General features: G+C 52.1%; 1 protein-coding gene across 1 annotated transcript in view; it reads left to right on the top strand.

The window, feature by feature from the left end:
- The window catches only part of SRRM4 (serine/arginine repetitive matrix 4), a 169,762-nt gene extending 166,433 nt beyond the window's left edge, over positions 1-3,329 (top strand). Inside the window, exon 15 of the mRNA XM_027125289.1 lies at positions 1,501-3,329. Coding sequence (XP_026981090.1) covers positions 1,501-1,780 — 280 coding nt within the window. The 3' untranslated portion in view covers positions 1,781-3,329. The remainder of the gene's footprint in view (positions 1-1,500) is intronic.
- Positions 3,330-19,364: the final 16,035 nt, after the last annotated feature.

The following is a 19,364-nucleotide window of genomic DNA, read 5'->3' on the forward strand; positions in this document are numbered from 1 at the left end:
CTGGCCAAGGGGTGAGCCCAGCCGGAGGAATAGGGTGTGGCCGGAATATGCGCATGCAGCTGGGGCGAGGGAGGCGGGGCTGGGCCATATGGAACGGGGACCCAAGCAAGGAACAGAACCGGGACTTTGCGTGGGGGCGGAGCCAGGCGGTGGCAACAGACCTCCGCCCTTAGACCCACAGCCCGAATGCAAGGCTTGAATAGACCCATAGGTAATTATACCCTGAACCAAGTGTAGGGAGGGCAAACAGGATTGTTTAGGTGCCAAAAGGACTGGGAGGGGGCCCTAGTGGGTAAGGGGAGGAGCACTGTTTTGGAGAGGAATGTTGGCTCTGCCACTTTCCAGGTGAGCTGGGAAAGTCTCTTCATCTCCCAGAATCTAAGTTTTCTCACCCATGAACTATTGGAGGAAATAACTCCCAGAAGTATCATAAGGATGAAATGAAAAGGGGCGAAGAGATGTGAATGCAGTTTGTAAACTTACATGCAGAACACTAGAACCCACTGTGTTCCACGGTGATGGACTGAATGGCCAGACTAGATGGATAAAGATTCCTGTAACAGATAAAGTCTCGGACGAGAAAGGCCCTAGAAGAGAAGCCTGAGGTCTAAATGGACACAAATTTCTCGGACCTTGAAATGGAGAGAATGGCTGAATGTTGCCCTAAAAATGGCTCTTGACAATCGGTTGGCCTACCTCCTGGTCCTCCAAGGGTCAGCTGCTCAGTCCAGAGACCCACAAGTATCCCGGCCTCCCACGCCTCCTCCCTGGAGATGACGTGAAGGGAGGAAGAAGAGCTTGTGCCCCAGATAGTAAGGCAGGGTAATGGCATTGCCTTCTCAAGTGTCTCACAGAACGCCCTGCCTTGGCCTGGCACGCGGGAAGGGAGTCCTACACCCACTGCCTTGACTTTCGAAGGTATCCTTGGAATGGACTTGGAGGAAGGCTGAGAGGAAGAGAGTTGCATTTCCAAAAGACGCTCTGGTTTCCATACTCAACCCCAAATAGTCCATCATGATGAACCCATTCAGTGTTTCCCAAACTTCCATCCCCCACTTTTGCCTTGTCTGATTATTAAGTGTACCCTTTACTTAATTTTCTGTAAATAGATGTGCTTTTTTTTAAAAGGTCCATACATTTATTTCAAAAGGAAACTTGATGCACTACAGTGAGTGGAAAATCAGCCTCTTCTTTTTGCCATAAATAGAAGGTTCTAGTAAAAATAAAAATAGCAAAACAAAACTGTTGCCAGCTGGAGGTTCTCCCTGAGCCCAGCCTTGCTGTGTTTAAAAAAAAAAAAAAGTGAGATTATGACTTTTCAAAACATATCAGCAGTAGACTGAAAGCATCTCCTTGATGTTCTCAGGACTGCAAGGGAAGAGTATGGGAATTTTTTTTTCCTGAGGAGCTGGGAAATGTCTCTTGGGATAGTGCCTGTGCTCCCTGGATTGAGGCTGGGAGGAGTCTTGCCCTCATGCCGTCTCCCTCTGGTCCCTGCAGTGCCCGGAAACGCCCCATCCCCTACTACCGGCCCAGCCCCTCTTCATCCAGTGGCCTCAGCAGCACCTCCTCCTGGTACAGCCGCTCAGCCAGCCGAAGCTCTTCCCGGAGTCCGAGCCACAGCCGCAGCCACAGCCGCAGCCACAGCCGCAGCCGCAGCCGGACCCGCACTAGCAGCAGCTGCAGCTCCCGCAGCCCCAGCCTGGGCTCTCGGAGCCGGAGCCGGAGCCGGAGCCGGAGCTACAGCTCAGCAGACAGCTACTCCAGCACAAGGCGCTAAGCAAAGGCCCTCCCTTGAGCCAGCTGCCTGTGGTGCCCCCTTCACTCTGCCAGCCTCCCCCACTCCCTGCCCACCCTGCCTTCTCCTTGGTATAGACATTGAGGGCTCCTGGGCCCTGTCCTTCCTGCTCCCCTGGGGGCGGGAGGAAAAGAGGGTATGGGGGCTTCAGCCTCTATGTCGAGCTCCTAGGAGCCTCCACCACACCACCCTGGGGCTCAACTCAGGCCTGAGCATGTGGAGTGAACCACCTTCTGTTGGCACAGAGAAATCTCAAAGGTTTGTAAGAAGCGATGGGTCCGTGACTCAAAAGTTTGGGTCAGGCCAGGAAAATGTAGAGAGAGCTCTGCTCACCCACTGCTGGCAGGTGGCACACGAAGGCCAGTGTGCTTCCTCACACCTGCCCTCATTCTCCTCTCATTCAGTCTCGTGGCTGCATGTGTGTGGACCCTGATGGGAGTGAGGGGTGGATGTTAGAAGAGACCAAGGGCAGTTCAGGCCCAGGAGAGGGGTCAGGCCTTTCAGCTCCCCACATAGGCCAGAGCAAAAGCTAGAAGGCTGTTGGGTCCTAGAAAGGGAGACACGTGGGTAGGGGTCATGGACATTTCAGCTGGGGGTAGGTGTCAGGAGATAGGAGATGGACTCTCGGGCCGTGAGTGTAGAAGCAAAAAGGAGGGGGGCAGTGTGCCACTCGCAGTACCTCCACGTGGTCAGGAAGACGGGCCCAGTAGCTTCTAGCCAGGGAGAGGCCACCGCACCGTTTACACAAAATGCCTCTTGGCGGCCCACACGGACCCGGCGACCTCTGAGAACGGACACGGTGGACAGCAGGACAGCCTGGTCTGCGGCCCCGCTTCCCAAATTTGCCTCAGTCCTGTTAGCTGGCAGCAGCTTAATTCCCGGGACCGTCTGCTGAACGTTCACCAGTGCCGTGGCCCGCTGCCAGTCCCCAGCGCCAGCCAGTCTGCCCTTACCCTCCGGTTGGCGCCTGCCTGCCCCCTCCCCACTGCCCAGACTGCCACACCCTGGATCCTCCCCAGTGCAGCCCAGCACCCACCCACCCTCAGCCTAAGTCGCCTCCTTTGCCTTTCAGGAATCTTGCCAGGATGGGGCACAGCAGCTCAGGTTTGGGGGAAAAGATCCAAATGCAGCGAGTCTGGGGGAAGGGGGCTTGGATGCTCCGCAGCTCGCACTGGTTTCCGGAGTTTCTTATCAGCTCGGGAAAGCCCCACCTTCATTTCTGCCCTCGCCCCACTTTCCCCCACCCAGGGCTGGGCAGCGAGGGTAAGTTGATCTCCAGCACACAAATACCACCAGCTGCTTCACCCATGGAAGGCCCTGAGAACAGGGGCGTGAGGGAGAAGATCCTTAAAATAAACTCTTGGGCATCCCCCTCACCAGCTGACTGGCTTTCCGGAGCCTTGCGGGTGAGTTTCCAGTTTGTGGTGGCAACAGCAGCAGGACAGGGCGTGGAGGGAGAGGGTGAAAGGGACAGCTCCAGCTTTGGATGCTGGGGCTTTGGGAAGCAGAAGCCAAACATTCTTTATCCCTTACACCCCAAGGAGGGGTGCGCAGGGGCGGGGGGGGGGGGAACATTTGAAAAAAAATCCTTTTTCTTGGAAGCAGTGAAATCCTCCCTCCCGGTCTTTCCCATCACATCAGCCTGGGTCCAGAAACTGCCCTGCAGCCAACCGGAAAGTCCTTCCTCCACTGGGAGAGCGGGGCCAGGCGCCAGGACGGCAGTGGAGGACCTGGCCTTTCCACGATGCCCTCTGGCCCAGACCTGGGCCCCGCCCGCCAAGACTGACGGATGCCAGTGCTATCACCGCAGAAGGCCTGATGGCAGGTGCCTGGGCCAGGGGCAGGTGCCCTGGGAGGGCATGTACAGCAACTGTAAATAACCCTCTTCCCCGTCCAGGAGTCCACACTGGACTCCAGTCTCCATGGAGACAAAGGCTTTCTGGAGCCACAGAACCTCCTTAGCAGGACAGCAGTGAGAGACCCAAGAGCCGGCCCCCCGGTCCAGACTGCCTTCATTCAAGCAACTCTAGGGGATCATTTTGCGGGGGGCTCCTAGCAAACCTCTTATTTATCTTATTTATTTATTTATGGTTATTTATTTATTTATTTATTTATGGGATTCTCGCTCTCTCAGTTGCCGTTAGCAGTATTCAAGTATTTATTTATATGGAGAGGGGTGTGTGTGTGTGTGTCTGTGTGTCTGGGGAGGAGGGGGAACTTCTACAGTATTTTTGTGCATCTCTCTTTTTTTTCCCTCATGTCTCCATGGATGGGATTTGAGAGGCTGGATGTGGATGGGAATGTTGGCCTTTTCCCTGAAGGGGAGACTCACAGAGCTCTGAGCTTGGAACACCCTGGAGGTGGCCCGGAAGCACTGCAGACCAAAGGTTCATGATTAAGTCCACGTCCGGTGAGGTTCAGGCCTGCGCTCCAGCCCCCTGCCCCCCAGCTACCTAACTGAGGTACCAGAAAGATGAAACAGTCAAGAGGCTTAGGAGCTAAGGTGCTGACCTGACATGGCAGAGTCACAGCTGACATGGGGGTCAGAGTCTAAAGTTAGCAGGTAAGGCCGAAGCTGCAGAGCCTGAATCACCTGGGAGCGTCCTTTCGGGAGGCACCCAACGTGAGACAGACGTGCACATCTTAGTCTCACCCTCCTTCCAGGGCACAGTTAGTGGGTGAGATCATTTGCTCTTCTGAGCCTAGCTAGTTGGTTTCATGTAAGTTAACACATGCTCCTGACTCCCCCTTAGCTAATTTCTCCCCATCCCCTGAGAGCTCAAGGCTGCTTTGTGGACAAGCCTGCCTTGTGAGGGGGTTATCGGCCATCCTGGGAGAGACACACAAACCCAAAGCAAAAGCCTTTTTCTGTGATCTCAGAAGAGAGCTCACAACTATTTCTGAACTTAGAAACAAACAAGGTGAAAGGAGCAGCCGGAGGTTCCCACCAAGAAGGTCATTCTGGAACCTGTGTTGGGAACCAGGATCCAGAGGTCTTGACCAGCCCTGCCTCTCTGAGCAGCCAGCAGTGTCTTCTGGCTGCTGGCTGGAGGGGCTCCTGCCCTTTTCAAAGTCGCTCTTCACTGCCTTGACGTGGCCAGCTTGCCTGGTCTAGCTTTGGGTTTGGTGAGACTTTTGCAACATCCCTGATTGTTTCCCTGGCAATGTGACTTTACTCTGCCCTAACCCAAGCAAGGGAGTACCCCTAGCCTGGGAAAGTTTGCAAGAGCTTAAATGCCTCCTGGGAGAAAAATCTGTCCCCTCCCTGTCACTTGGTGTGTTTCTCGAATTTCCTTTACATTTCCTTGTTTTCCATCCAAAAATAAAACTGTTTGGGGGGTGCTGGTAAACCTTGTTTTACCAGAACCCCCAATCCCTGGCACTGCTGTTCCTCTGCCGAATTCACCTTCATTACACTTCTGCTTCCAGGGAATAAGGCAGATTGCCTGAAACCTGCTCATGGTGAGGACTTATTTTTAAAAGCAGTATGGAAAAAGAGAGGGAGATGTGGTTTGAGGTCAAGCAACATTCAGCCCTTCGCCCTTCCTGCTATGGATGGCCGCTAGATGAGTGGAGCGAGGCAAATTGCTTCCTTTCTCTGGGCCAGAGTTTCCACCTTTGAGTAGTGGAGGAATTTTTGAGGTACAACCCTAAACGTTGACCTGAGGCCTGGGCAATTCTTCAAAGACAGCGTGAGTTCACTGAGACTTAGAGGAAAAAAGGAAAACATCCTCAGACATTTTTAGGAGGTTCTCAATCATGAGAATAAAACCTAAAAGCAATATGCGAACTCCCTTCAGTTGATTCGGAAAAGCTACTTCACATCCCCCACCCAGGTACGTTCTAGTTCATCCAGGTTGGACTGCTTTCCTACCTCCACGTCTTCCCTTCTTTGATGGAAAGTCAATCTTTCAGAAGCAAAAGATAAAAAATAAAACACAAATTATGATGTTTGAAAGACACGAGGGTCTCAGTCTCAGAGAGCCCGCATCTCTTCATTTACTTAGACCATCTTCCTTTCCAAAAGGCTTTGCTTGAAGAGGCCAGCATTTGGGGTGCTCCCAAAGGTTTGAAAGCACATTTATTTCTTCTCGAGCCCCACCTCCGTCTTCTCGTCTGCTGCATCCCTTCCCACGAATATTCAGAAGAGTCTCAGGTGCACGTGTCTTGCTTTGGTTTCTTCTCCAGCTGAACAGAAAATTTTGTCTGATTAAAAAGAAAGAAAAACAAAAAAACCAAAAAAGGCTCCTCAAACCACACCTCCTCTTCCACTGGCCAGCAGTGTCCAGCTGAGGAGCTTAGGGTAGATGCAGTGTCATCAAGCGATGCTTTGTTGTGACCTTTTCCTTCTCACTTCCGCACCCATGAGCCAGTGATACTGATGGAGTTGTTGTCTCCCCTCTGTCTGTGGCTGTTGTTTTGGGTTATTTTTGGATTTTTGAGGGTTTGTTTGTTTTGTTTGTTGGTGGTAGTTGTTTTGCATTGTAAATACCATGATGGGGATTCCTTATCAGAACGTGGCTTATTTAATAATTTATTTCCTATTTATTGAGTGGTATTGGGAGAGGTGAAGGACCACCTCTGCTCCCGAATTGCTATTGGGAATCCGTCCGTCTCTCAGCTCTGGGTGCGGCTGTCTGCAGTGGGGACGTTATCGCCCAGGTAATGAGTGCTAGAACCACCCAGCAAATTGGAATTGGCGGAAATGGAGGCTTCAGTCGTACAAATTAAGCTCAAAGGGAACTAAAACACTGGTTATCTCCAGGAAATCCTCATTTAGATGGAAATTAATTGAGGAACGAAACGCTTGTGCACAGACTTAACTTCTATTAAAAAGTCACAACTCCTTGAAAAAGAGAGAGAGAACAAAAAATTGTAATTCCTTTTCTGTGGCCAAGAAAAGCTATGCCTCATCTTCTAACGAGCTGAGCCAAAAAGATGGGAACAGCATTCTTTTGTGGTTCTCTTGCCTGTATGTGTCTGTCTGGGTGAAATGGAGTGGTTCTCAGGCCTCAGTCTTATCATCTGTAAAATGGGGCTTGGCCTAAGTGTTCTTGGCAGGCTGGAGGGGAGGGAATTCCAACTCTGATGCTGTGAGTTCCAAACTGTCAGATATAGGGTCCCTCGTGTCTTCTGTAGGTTGAAGGGCCGGAAGAAAATAAAGAAGCAGGGCATGGACTTCATCTGCAGGGTGAGGTGGGAGCAGCTGAGTCCTGCAGTCAGACACGGGAGACCTCCAGGTGCTGCCCCCTGGGAACCCTTGTGGCCTGGGTTAAAGCCCTCTGTATGAGCTTGAACTTCTCTCCAAGCCCAGCCATCCAGTGTATTCAAAGGAGAGACCAGGATGGCTTTGCCCGTGCTCTGGATTTCACCACCGTGTATCGTGTCAGGCCATGTTTTGTACAATTGTTCAAACAAGCCAGTGACACAGGTCATATTTCCACTTTTCAGATGAGAAAACTGAGGCCTGGGAAGGGGGAACTAACGTGCCCAGGCTCCCTTGAGCTCCAGCCTGCCTGACTGCACGCCCCACCCACGCTCTTCTCGGTAGCTCTCTCTTGTCAGGCCTAGGCTGTGAGGACTTCTCTGTGTGCTGTATCTTTTCTCTCCCAATACCCAGCTGTTTCCTCCAGCAGTCATTGGCCAAGGACCTAGTAAAATCTACCACATCAGCCCTGGGGGCTTGATCCACATCAGGGGCTGGAACTCCCACCTGGAAAACCCCGACCTGGGGGATCCGCCACCAGCCCAGCTCAGCCTGAGCAGCCGGCCTCTGCCCACATGCCCACATCAGAGGGGGAGAAGCTCCTGTGTTCTCCAGCATCCTGGGACCCTGTGCTCTACCCAGTGATACAGTGGCCATGGCTTGTTTGATATCTGGTGTCCACAGCTAAGCATAACCTACCCTAGGTTTCCGATTTTTTTCAGCCTGTACGAAACGTGTCTCTGTTCTAATAAAAGGTTCCATGGTATGGTGTTCTCATCCGTGGCCCAGCGTCCTCTGTCTACATCGGGTGCCCAGAAGCAGAGGGAGGGTGGCTGGGAGACGGGGACAGAGAACAGCCAAGTGGCACCTGCTTTGGTGCTACACATCATCACAGTGTTCATCCTGCTCCTTTCCTCACAACAAGCCTGTAAGTATTTGGGGTTCATATATACATTCATAGCAGCCACCTTTCCCTAAGCCTTTTTATCTTGGTCTTCAGCACAACCTATACTAGGTATAGGTATTAAGATCTCTTTTCTACCAAGAAGGAGACTGAGGCCCAGAAAAGCAAAGTCACCAGCCCAAGGTCACAGAATCGATGATAGGATCCCGGCGGGCTGACTCCAGACCCCAGGCTGTTCACTGCTCTGCCCTACAACATCTGCTTATGCAGTAAGTGACCACTTTCCTTTGGTACAATGGCTTTTCTCCGAGGCCTTCACGGTCGGGAGGAAGTTCAGCGCAGGGCATAGATTTGGGAGTCCAGAGACCTGGATTCTAGTCTGGACGCCGTCATTATTAGCGCTGTGCCGCGGAGCAAGGACCACACCCCACTGGTGGCTCGAAAAAAACCAAATTGAGTGCATGCAACGCACTCAGTGGATGTTAGTGAGCATATGACTGTTTCCTAAACCGAGCTATGGGAGGGGCTTTCGGAAAGACAGCCTAAAATAGCCAGCTCGGAACAGTGGGCGGCCCCCCGAGACCCCGTGGAGGCCCCCGGAAATGTTCTCAGTGTCGGGTGTGAAAGTTTCTTTCCGTGGAGAACAGGGGTTGGAAACACCCGTGGGGACAGCCAGGTGAGGAAGTGTACAGGGTTGGGACTCCGGGGAACCGGGGAGCCCAATATACCACTGCCAGGGAGAGTTCTCAAACTGGTGTTGCCACATCTCCCAAGTTCTCAAGAGAACCTGAATTTTTAGATAGAATTTCCTGATGTTTAAAATGTTCATAATTCATTCTTTTTTCAAACGCAATGTGGGTCCACAAAATTGCGTGCGCGCACGCACACACACACATACACACCATATATATATATATATATATATATATATATATATATATCTCATCCCAGGGGCCAGACAGGAGGATGTGCCTCAGCCCCACGCTCACCCATACCCCCAGGGCTACTGGGAGGTTGTTTCAGCCCCTTGTTTACACGCGAGTGTGTTACTAATTAGCTAGGGGAGAAAGATCAAACAAAACAGGTTACCCCCATCCCTCTGGAAATCCTCCTTGGGAGTCATGTGGATGGGATCACCTCCTTGGGGTAGATCAAAGCTACCTATCCCCACTCCCTCCCTGCCCCGTGCCCCCTGCCCCACCTTGTGCACTGATTCCTTCCTTCCCAAACTGGCTTGGTTAAGGCAACCACCAGTGTCCTCTTTTGAGGTTTCATCAATAAATAATAATATAATAATAATAATTACCTTTCATGGGTCAATTATGTGCCAAGCCCTTTGCATACATTAACTTATTTCATTTTCCTAAACCCCATTTAGCCCCATTGGACAGCAGAAAATTGAGGCTCAGACAGGGAAGTCCCTGTAGCTAGTGGGTATTTGAACCGAGGTCTGTGGGCTGCAGGGCCATTTCTGCTGCACCTCTCTACTCCCGAAGGTGCGAGCCCCATCTGCTCAGGGCTAGCCCTCCCTAAGGGCCTCTGATGACTTTTTCTGGAAAACGTGTCTGCCAGGAGGTGGTCCCTGTGATGCCAGCCGCCTCCTAGTGACTCATGGAGGAGGTCTTTGCCCTTCTCTCCATGTTCTGGCTCCCAGTTACGGGGCTCTTGTGTTTTTTTCTTCCTGCGATTGGCCTGAACAGGTGACCCAGCCCTCCCAGTCTCCAGGGGAGACAGCCCTGCTTCCAGAAGTGCCTCTCTTTCCGGCCAGGTTGGCGGCTGCCCAGGGATGGAGCAGAGGCGACGTATACCCTAAACTTCTCCAGCCCCAGGGGCACACACAGCCCCTCCACTGGGTGAAGACGATCAGACAAGCAGGGGGTGGGGGGCAACATCAGGAAATAAAAGTTCCCAAGGGGCAGGGCCCCTAGTTGGCTTCATGAGGAGAGCAAACCGAGTCCTCTCTGGGCCCTCGTTACTCCACCTGATAGAGGAGGTTGGCTGAGACCAGGGTTCCTCAACCCTGGCTCTACATTAGAAACACCTGTGACCTTGATAAACCCAGCCATGCTCAAGTTCCATCCCCCCACCCCGAATAAGAATCGCCGAGAGCGGTTGCCCGTCAGCCATCTTTTTAAAGGCCTCCCAGGTCATTCTAATATGAAGCCAGGACTGAGAACCGCTGAGTTAGGTGGCAGCTACGATGTCATCCGCCGTCCAGATTTGCTATCCTGCGGTGTGGTACAAGCTGCCACCGTGGTACTGAGAACACAAGAACGACGGCCACTCCTGCAGAGGACCTACTCTGGGCCGGGCACGATTCCGAGCGCTTCATGGGTATTGACACAAATTACTCATGTGATTTCAACCTCACATCCTTACGAGGTAGGTGTTATTTTATGCCAATTTTACGACGCAGAAACTAAAGCACAGACAGGGGCCTTGGGTCACAGCTAGTAGGTGGCACAGCTGGATGCCAGAATGAGGGTGAGTCCAAAGGGACACCTAAAACAGCCTTGGAGGTTCAAGGAAGGCATTGCAGAGAGACTGACGTCTAGGCTAATGCCTGGGCAATGAGTGGAGTTGGCCAGGCCAGAAAAGGGGGCCCAAGGAAGAGGAGGGAGGGGCGGGAATCGCAGGCAGGGGCGAGTGCATGTGCGCGGGACCGGAGGAACGACTTCACCTGCCTGAAGTCGGGCTCTGCCCCCGCCTATCCTGTGCAGTCCTTCCATGGCACTTATTACTATCTGTAATTAGTGTGTTTACTTGTTTATGTGTTCGCTGCCCATCTCCAGGAGGACAGAAGCCTTGCCTGCCTCGTCCATCCCCGCTCCCCGGGTATGCCCAGCAGGAAGCACCGGCCCTGGCCCCGGCCGGTTGCCATGTAGTTGAGTCTGCTCGGAGCTGTCAGCTCTGCGCCCCACCCTTCCAATTCCCATGCATTTCTAAACTGGTTAATTTTTACTTTATGTGGGGTGTGGGATGGGGAGTGTGGCTAGGAGGACAAAGCAGTGACATGTCCCACAGGATCTCTGGTGCGCACACCGTCCCCACTAGGGGCTTCGTCCCTCCCCTGGAGTGAGGAGACGGTGTGGGTTGTGAGGCGGACGGATGAGGACATCTGCTGTTCACCCAGCACCGTGTGAGGCTCTGGGGGAGATGGGAAAACGGCATGATCTTTTAAAGGCAGTTTCTGAGAGTGAGGGGCTTGGGAGTCTGAAAGACCTGGGTTTGAGCTTGACTCTGCTACTTCCTAGCTGAGTGTCTCTGTGTAAGTGGCTTGACCTCTCTGAGCCTCAGGTGCCTCGTGTTTCCAATGGGGACAATGAAAGTATCGATCTCATAAGGGTGCCGTGGAGATGGATAGAGGTGATGCGTGTAAGCACTTAGCCCAGGGCCTGATGGAGGTAGTGTCCTTGTTACTGATCCTAAAAATGTTGGGGGTTGGGGGTAGGCTGGCTGAGTTGCCTAGATACCCTCCTGATAAGTTTCTGGGATGGTGCCGGGTCACCTTGGCAAAAGCTCAGACAGCCTCTCTTCTCACTTTTCATCACCTCGAACACTGAATTCTCAAGAGAGGCACTCCCAGCTGCCGCCCTCCATAAATATCTCCTCCACTTAGAAGAATCCAGAGTCTCCTCAGAGCTTGGCGATCTCCCCACATGTATCCCCACCCTGACATTTTCTACCAGAGTAGTTCTCACATCCCTCCACCAGTGGAAAGACACGGGGCATCATTCAGGCATTTGTACCCAGAGCAACAGGGGTTTCCACTCCCTCTGAGTCCTGGCTCTGAACCTTCTATAACTATGGCCAACCTGTGGCCGGGTGACTCATGGCAGGTTTTCTTTTCTCCCTGGAGTCTCTCTCACCTCAAATCCTATCTCTAGGCTAAGTAATCTTAACCTAAGGGAATCCATGACCTCCCATGCTTGGGCTTCAGAGAGTCCGTGAATCATCTGACAACCCATGCCAAGTTTTTATGTAAGAAAATATAAGCATTTTGGTGCAGAGAAGTACATATTTCCCACCAGTTTTCTAAAAGAGCCCAACTTGAAGATTTTAGGACTCTTCTGCAAAATCTGTCTTTACTCTCTCAAGATGCAGCAGAGTTTCTAGTTGCCTCCTGATAGCCATCGCCCTTTCATCCAGAGTAATAACCCCCACCCCAATTTTTAACTGGGTTCAGGGCCACCCAGAATAAAGACTGCATTTCCCATCCTCCCTTGCAGCTACGGTGGCCATGTGGCTAATTTTGGCCAGCGAGAAAAGGCAGAATTTTTACATGGTTGCTTCCAGAAGTTGCTATAACAGAGGTTCGTTGTGTGCTTTTGGTTTCTTCCTCATCCCTTCCTTCTTCTCGCTGGCTGGAATGAGGACATGGTGGCTGGAACTCAGGTGGCTCCTTGGTCCATGAGATGGCTTTGGGAATGGAGCCCATACAGATGCGGCAGTAAGAGGGAAAGGTGTCAGTCCCCAAGGTCTGCGGGGAACACAGCATCATGCCAGCTCAGACAGAATGTCTCTGGACTTTAATATTAGGAAGAACGAAACCTCTCTATTCTTATAGCCACTGTTATTTTGACTCTCTGTTGTTCTCAACGGAAGCTAATCCTACCTCGTATTTGGGGTGAATCTAAGCCAGCCCTGAGAAGGAGACATCATGTTTATTTCTCCCCTTGTCCATCTCTGTACATCCTCCCAGAGACTTCAACCTTCCTCCCCCTCCCAGCCCAGACCGTGAGAACCCTCTCAGGCTGAGCGCTCCTAAGAGCTGTCATCCCCAGACCTAAAATTAAAAAAAGTTTCCAATGCAGTTGCCTGGTGTCACGGTCACCAACTGGTCAAACCACCTCCTGCTCTGACCTCAGAGATATCTGGGAAAGGGGACCTCAAGATTATAGACTTTCCAGCTCTCCCCAAAGATCTCAGAGCGACCCTCTGCTAAGTGCTTGGTAATGGCATTCTGCATAAATGTCCCAAACTGGGAGGAATAGATACCTCTTTCCCAGCCAGGCCTCTCCATAGAGAAGGAGAGAGAATGGCTTACCCCTCAGAACGATGCTAGCACCGAGAAAGTTCTCTTGAAGGAACACCAACAACCACAAAAGGACAGAATTTGGAAAACTATTCATCAGAATAGCCTGGGTTATGCTGTACTAACAAAGAAACCCCGAATGTCAGAGTCTTCCGAGAACAGAGCTTTATTTCCCATCCAGCAGGGGGACACCTCTCATTGATGATGTTGGTGACCAGAGTGCAGAAGGAAAGGGGAATCACCCAAGGGTCCTGCCCTCATGGAGCTGAGGTCTCCCTGGGGCTATTATATTAAATGCTTGGGACTGGAATTGACAGACATCACTTCTGCTCACAATTCATTGGCCACAACTAGTTACATGGCTTTTCTCAACCACAATGGCATCTGGAAGTGCATTGCTGCCTACCAAGTGCCCAGAATTGTACTGAATCCCAGGGATGTGCCAGGTACTGTTTTAGGTGCCAAGGACAGAGCCCTAAAGGACAAACGTCCCCACCCTCAGCCCTCGTGAAGCTCTCATTCTGATGGATTAAAAAGAAAAAAACCCAAATAATAGAGTGGTAGAATGTAACTGTCAGTTAATGGCCAGGGCTATGAAGAAAAAGAAACCAGCTGATGTGAGAGAATATGATAGGAGAAGGTTTGTCCAAGTAAGTGACATTTAAGTAGAGGCACAAATAAAGTGAGAAACCAGAGATGCCGAGATTTGGGGAGGAGTGTCACAGGTGACTGGAAGGTTCTCGGACTGGAGTAAGTGTGGCTCTTCTGTCCCAAGGGCAGAAAGAAAGCCACCGGGACTTCAGCTCAGGGAGCAAGGGGTGGATGGGAGCAGGAAATCAGATCAGAAACGGAACTAAGAGCCTTTACTTCCTTCGTAAGACTTTTCAGCATCTGAAGGTTTTGTTTTTTTTTTTTTTTGCGGTACGCGGGCCTCTCACTGCTGTGGCCTCTCCCGTTGTGGAGCACAGGCTCCAGACGCGCAGGCTCAGCGGCCATGGCTCACGGGCCCAGCCGCTCCGTGGCACGTGGGATCTTCCCGGACTGGGGCACAAACCCGCGTCCCCTGCATCAGCAGGTGGACTCTCAACCACTGAGCCACCAGGGAAGCCCCATCTGAGGGTATTTAAATTGTTGATTGGATTATTTGTTTTTTGATCGATGTGAGAACAGAGACTTTCGCCTTGTTCACTGATTTCTCTAGCCCCTAGGGTAGTGCTTGGCACATAAGAACTTAATAAATACGAAGTGAATGAATAAAAGAGTAAATGAACGAATGGGTCCCTTCACTCCCCATATCTGCTTGTCCTCACATGTTCATTGCACGGTACCACCATTCACCTGGTCGCCCAGGTCTAAAAACTCCTAACCCTCCCCTCCCATCCAATCCCATGGTCAAATTGCTTCTGCTTCTTTACTGTATCAAGGATTATGTCCACCCTTCACCTCTTCTTAGCCAACAGGCCAGGCCTCTCCTAGCCCAGGCCACCATCTTCCCCAGATCCTACAACAGAATCTTCACTGGTCTCCCTGGAGTCTTGCCCTGTAATACACTCTCCATAAGCAGCTCGTGATTTTTCTAGAATCTCACATCTCATCACATCACCCTCCCTCTCCAGACAGGTCAGTGGATCTTCAAAGTGCTCAGGACAAAGTCTAACTCCTTAGTGGGGTCTACGAGGCCCTACGTCACCTGGCCCATACCCACCTCCTCGACCATGTCCCCCTCACAACCTGTGCAGACAATTACGCTGTGAGACAGGTACTGTTATCATCCCCATTTTACAGCTGGCAAGACAGAGATTCAGAGAGGCTAAGACACTTGCCCAGAGCAGCACAGCTAACAGGATTCAATCGGCGTGTGTTCACATTCTTACCCACCATGTTGTACTGTCTTTTATAAGTGGTCAATGCTGGCACTCTCACTCCTTAAAAATCTGGTTGCCTGGCTCAGAATGACTATTTGAGTTATGAAAGGGGTCTCAGAAGTCCTGATAGGGACTTCCCTGGTGGTCCAGTGGCTAAGACTCCACGCTCCCAATGCAGGGGGCTCTGGGTTCGATCCCTGGTCAGGGAACTAGCTCCCACATGCTGCAACTAAGAGTTCACATGCCACAGCTAAGACCCGGCGCAGCCAAATAAATACATAAATAAAAATATTTAAAAAAAAAAAAAAAGAAGTCCTGATAAAAGGAATAAATAATGGGGAATAAGTAAAGGGGCCCCTGAGAGCCGTTAGCCAGGGCTGCCCATCTTTGAAGATGGGTGGAGAGAGCTGACCCCCGACTCCCTTCTGGAGCCACGTGCAGCTAAGATCCAACCCCCTCCGCGGAGTCCACCGAGCCCTGCCCCCGCCCCGGCTCTGAGCACCTTTCACGTCAGTAACACGTGAGGATCCTCTGGTTGACACCATGATGGCTCATCCCAGGCAGCCTCCAGGCTCCCAAATGTGAGTGTGTCCTGGTGTCGTTTGTTCTACTGGGAAGGTCTGGATGGACTGGTAGAAAGTTCTAGAGAGGAAGGCCCAGTGAGAAGGTGAAGGGGGAGGCAGGCCGTGACCCGCAGCTCAGCTGCGGTCTGTTGGGCCCGGCTGGGTTTGGAGAGCTGGTGCTCTGGCCAGGCGTCCAGCGGGGGCCAGGCGTACAGCTTACTGGGCAGCTGAAGGTACAGGCTTAGGAGCCCGTCAGCACAGACCTGACCCTGTGCCTTAGACTTTTCCACATAGAACAGGATTAACAGTATCCCACTGCCTCATAGGGTTTTTATGAGGATGAAGAGAGAAGACAGACAGGGCCTTTAGCAGAGCTTGGTCTTGACATAACCGGTCTAGAATAACGGTGGGTTCATTACTGTTTAGTTGTTTTGATTGTTGTTATTCACAGAATCACGGAGTGGTTAGGAGCACAGCCTCTGGAGCCAGTGTGCCTGGATTTGAATATCAGCTCTGCCGCTTGGTAGCTGTGTGCCTTGAAAGAGTTATTTAACCTCTCTGTGACTCAATATCATCATCTATGAATGGAGATAATGATAGCGATTTCAGAGCAATTTGGCTGACGATTAAGTTGATACATAAAGCACAACTGGTACAAAATGTTAAATGTTTGCTATTTTAATTGTGATTAGGATTATTATAATTACTTTTAGAGGTGGTCAGAGGAAGCCGTCTGGAGAGAACTTTGGAGACAATGGTAGGAGGAAGCTAGAGCTTAATAAATAAGCACCACCTGCATGGGATTGGGAGGGTATCGACTTGCTAAGGGAGCGACCACGTGGGTTGTTTTTAATTTTATTTATTAATCACGTGTTTGTATGGGTGTGCAGCAGAAGAAGGGCTTGAAGTTCAGACACACCTGGGTTCGGAGCCCACAAGCTGGTGGCCTTGGGCAAGTTACATCATGCCTTGAGCCTCAGTTTCCTCATCAGTACAACTGGGGTGATGATAGTACAAACCGCAGGGCAGAGGGCTGTTGTAAAGATTGAGTAAAAACATGCTTGGAGAGCATTCAGCTCGGTGCCTGGCACCTTCTAGGCACTCCGGAAATTTCAGTTAATATTCCAGTGCTGTCAGTGTGTGGAGTCTGTCACACGTAGCAAGGCAGTTCAGACGCAGCGAGAATAAGACATGATCTGCTCAGCCGAGATCTCCTGAGCTCCCGTCATGTACCAGGTGCCCTTCTAGGCACAGGGGATGCTACTGTGAACGAGATAGCCAAGGGTCCTGCTCTCGTGGAGCTGAAGATGCTGGAAATCCCATTACTGTCACCCACAGGGAAGCTGAGAAAAGGAAGGAAAAAAGGCCTGATCATCCTTGCCTCCTGTTTGCTGGGGAGTAAGCTGACTCTGGGGGCGACCGAGAGAGGGAACTCTGAGCTGGGTCTTCCTGGACCTGGAGCCTGAGTGAATCGGGGAGGCTGCCAGAACCCGCCTTCACGCCCAGAGCAAGAGTCCGGACCCCTGGAGTTGTAGGGCAAACTTTAGGCAAAAATGACATCCAGAAAGCCATGCCTCCGAGGGCTTCATAGAGCCCCCCTTCAGCTGCCACAGACCCCACCCCCATCGTGGCTGTACCTGCAGGTGAAGGGGTAAAGGCTGGGGAGGGAGAGAACCTGGGTTTCTCACGGCAGCGGAAAGAACTTGCACAGCATCAGCCTGGGTCTTCGTCCTGGCGCTCCCTGTGCGAATTTAGGCTGCTGTTTCTAGTCCCAGGGCCCCCGTTTCCAGAACGCAGGGTGATGTCACCCTCCCCTGGGCTGTCTGTCTGAGGATTAATGGTGGCCCTTCCTGTGTGAAAGCTCCAAGAGGATGGCGGCCAAGAGAACCCTCGTTCCAGGACCTGGGGTGCAGCATCGCCCCCTCCCCAGCCCCACCGGGGTCTTTCCTTCCCTGAGAGCCAGCCTGGAGGCCCTTCCCCCCCACCCACCCCCTGCCCCCCGCCTCTCCCGGAGCTGACCCCATACTTCACCTGCCACCCGCCCACAGCCTGCAGGGCTTACTGACCACTCTCCCTGTGTGCTTGCTGACTCCTCTCCAGGCCGCCTGTCAGCAGGGCCAGCAGCTGCCTCCCTGCTCAGCTTCCCGAAACAGAAGGCTGGCCTGACCCAGAAACATAGGAAGCACCCGGGGGAAAAGGACGACAGGCACGCAGGAGGATCGCCAGACAAGGCCTGGGCAATATTGTCCCATTCTGGTTACTGGGGTCTCCCACATCCCACTGGCTCGAGTTCCAGTCCTCAGCCAGCTGTGTGGCCCGGGGCAGGTGGCTTCACCTCTCTGAACTACAGGGATTCATTGAGGCGATGAATGAAAGTGCTGGACACAGGGCCTGGTACACAGTCAGTGCTCAATCGATGTGAGCAGTGACTATGATTACAAGAGGCAGTACAGCAGAGGGATCAGGAACGAAACTTCTGAGGTTCAAATCCCAGCTCCGCTACTTAATTGGGCATATAGACAGGAGCAAGACACATCCTCTCCCCATGCCTCAGGTTCCTCATCTGTTAAATGGGGATAATAAAAGTCCCTTACAAAAAAAAATAAAAATAAAATAAAATAAAAAATAAATAAATAAAAGTCCCTTCCTCGTGGAGTTGTAGGGAGGATTAGCTGAGTTAATACGCATAAATTTAAAGTGCTTAGAACAGAACCTGGCACATGGAAAGTGCCAGATAAATGCTAATGATTGCTGTCGCTATTTTCTAGCTGCACAGCAGTCTCTTCCCTCCTGCCGGCCTGAATGCCGCAATCATCACTGAAATGAGAAGGTAGGTGAGGTCACTGAGCCTGTGTTCCCCACCCCCTCCCCAGTCTTTATGGAAGGGAAGACTGGGAGGAAGGAGAAGCAGCATCTTCTAGACCACACCCACCAGCAGACTTGCACTTAGGAAGGCGAACACTGCCCCACCCCCAGCCCTGCTCGGAAACCTCTCCAGCCCCTGCTCAGGTCGCAGGCAGGGCCAGCTTTCTTCTGTGTGTCATGCAGTGATTCTCCCCATTCCTGGCTCCACGCCCAGCCAGCCTCGCCCCGCTGTAATTACAGAGAGAGCTGAGGCCTCGGTGCCCAACGTGACGTCAGCCTGAAGCTTCCAGCACGTTGATCTCACCCCAGTCACTTGGGAGGGAGCGCCTCCATCTTCCCCTCTCGGCCCCAGGAGAAGGCAGCGGGGTCTGGGTCTGTCAGCTCAGCCCAGAATTGCAGGTTCCCACCCGGGCCCTGCCGCCCCCCAGCAGTGTGCACAGGCCACGCTCTGCGCCTCTGTTTCCTCACCTGCAGGATGGGCATGGTGACAGCGCCCACACCGCTGTTGTGAGGGTTTAGGGCGATAACATCTGCAACTGCTCACCGCCGTGGCAGGTATGCAGGGAACAGTAAAAAGTGGTGGTGGTGTCACCCTCCATACTATTATTTTTAGCAAACTGCCTCATGTGCGCCCTGCTTAATACCAAACCGATATCTCAACCGATGACTCACTGAATTCCTTAACACCCCCCAACCCACCCCAGCCCACGAGGAAGGCAGGGTCCCGACCCTAAGCCCGTAGAGGGGGCATAGCACGCCCCGAACTGCACACCTGCTGGGGACAGAAGAAAGATGAACCCAAGCTCGAGGGGCCTTTAGGCTAAAGGACAATTAACAGACTCATTCTCTGAGCCACCAGGGAGGGGCAGGGAAGGCTAGAAAATAGGTCCTCTCTGGGCTTGGAATTCCAGACCAGACACTGCCTGCATAGAGCACCTTTGGATAATTATCATTATTAACTGTCATCATCATAAGAGAAGCTACCATTGGCTAACGCTTCCTATGACAGTGTCCTCACCTGTAGGATCATCGCACTGCTCTCACCTCACGGGATTGTTGGTGAGGATGACGCAAAGCTAATGTTTGTGAAGCGTTTGGAACAGGGCCTGGCATGTAGCAAGCGTCATG

This window comes from Aethalodelphis obliquidens, unplaced genomic scaffold (genome assembly GCF_003676395.1).
Source record: "Aethalodelphis obliquidens isolate GAN/ISIS:26980383/991018 unplaced genomic scaffold, ASM367639v1 scaffold28, whole genome shotgun sequence".
Lineage (NCBI taxonomy): Eukaryota > Metazoa > Chordata > Mammalia > Artiodactyla > Delphinidae > Aethalodelphis > Aethalodelphis obliquidens.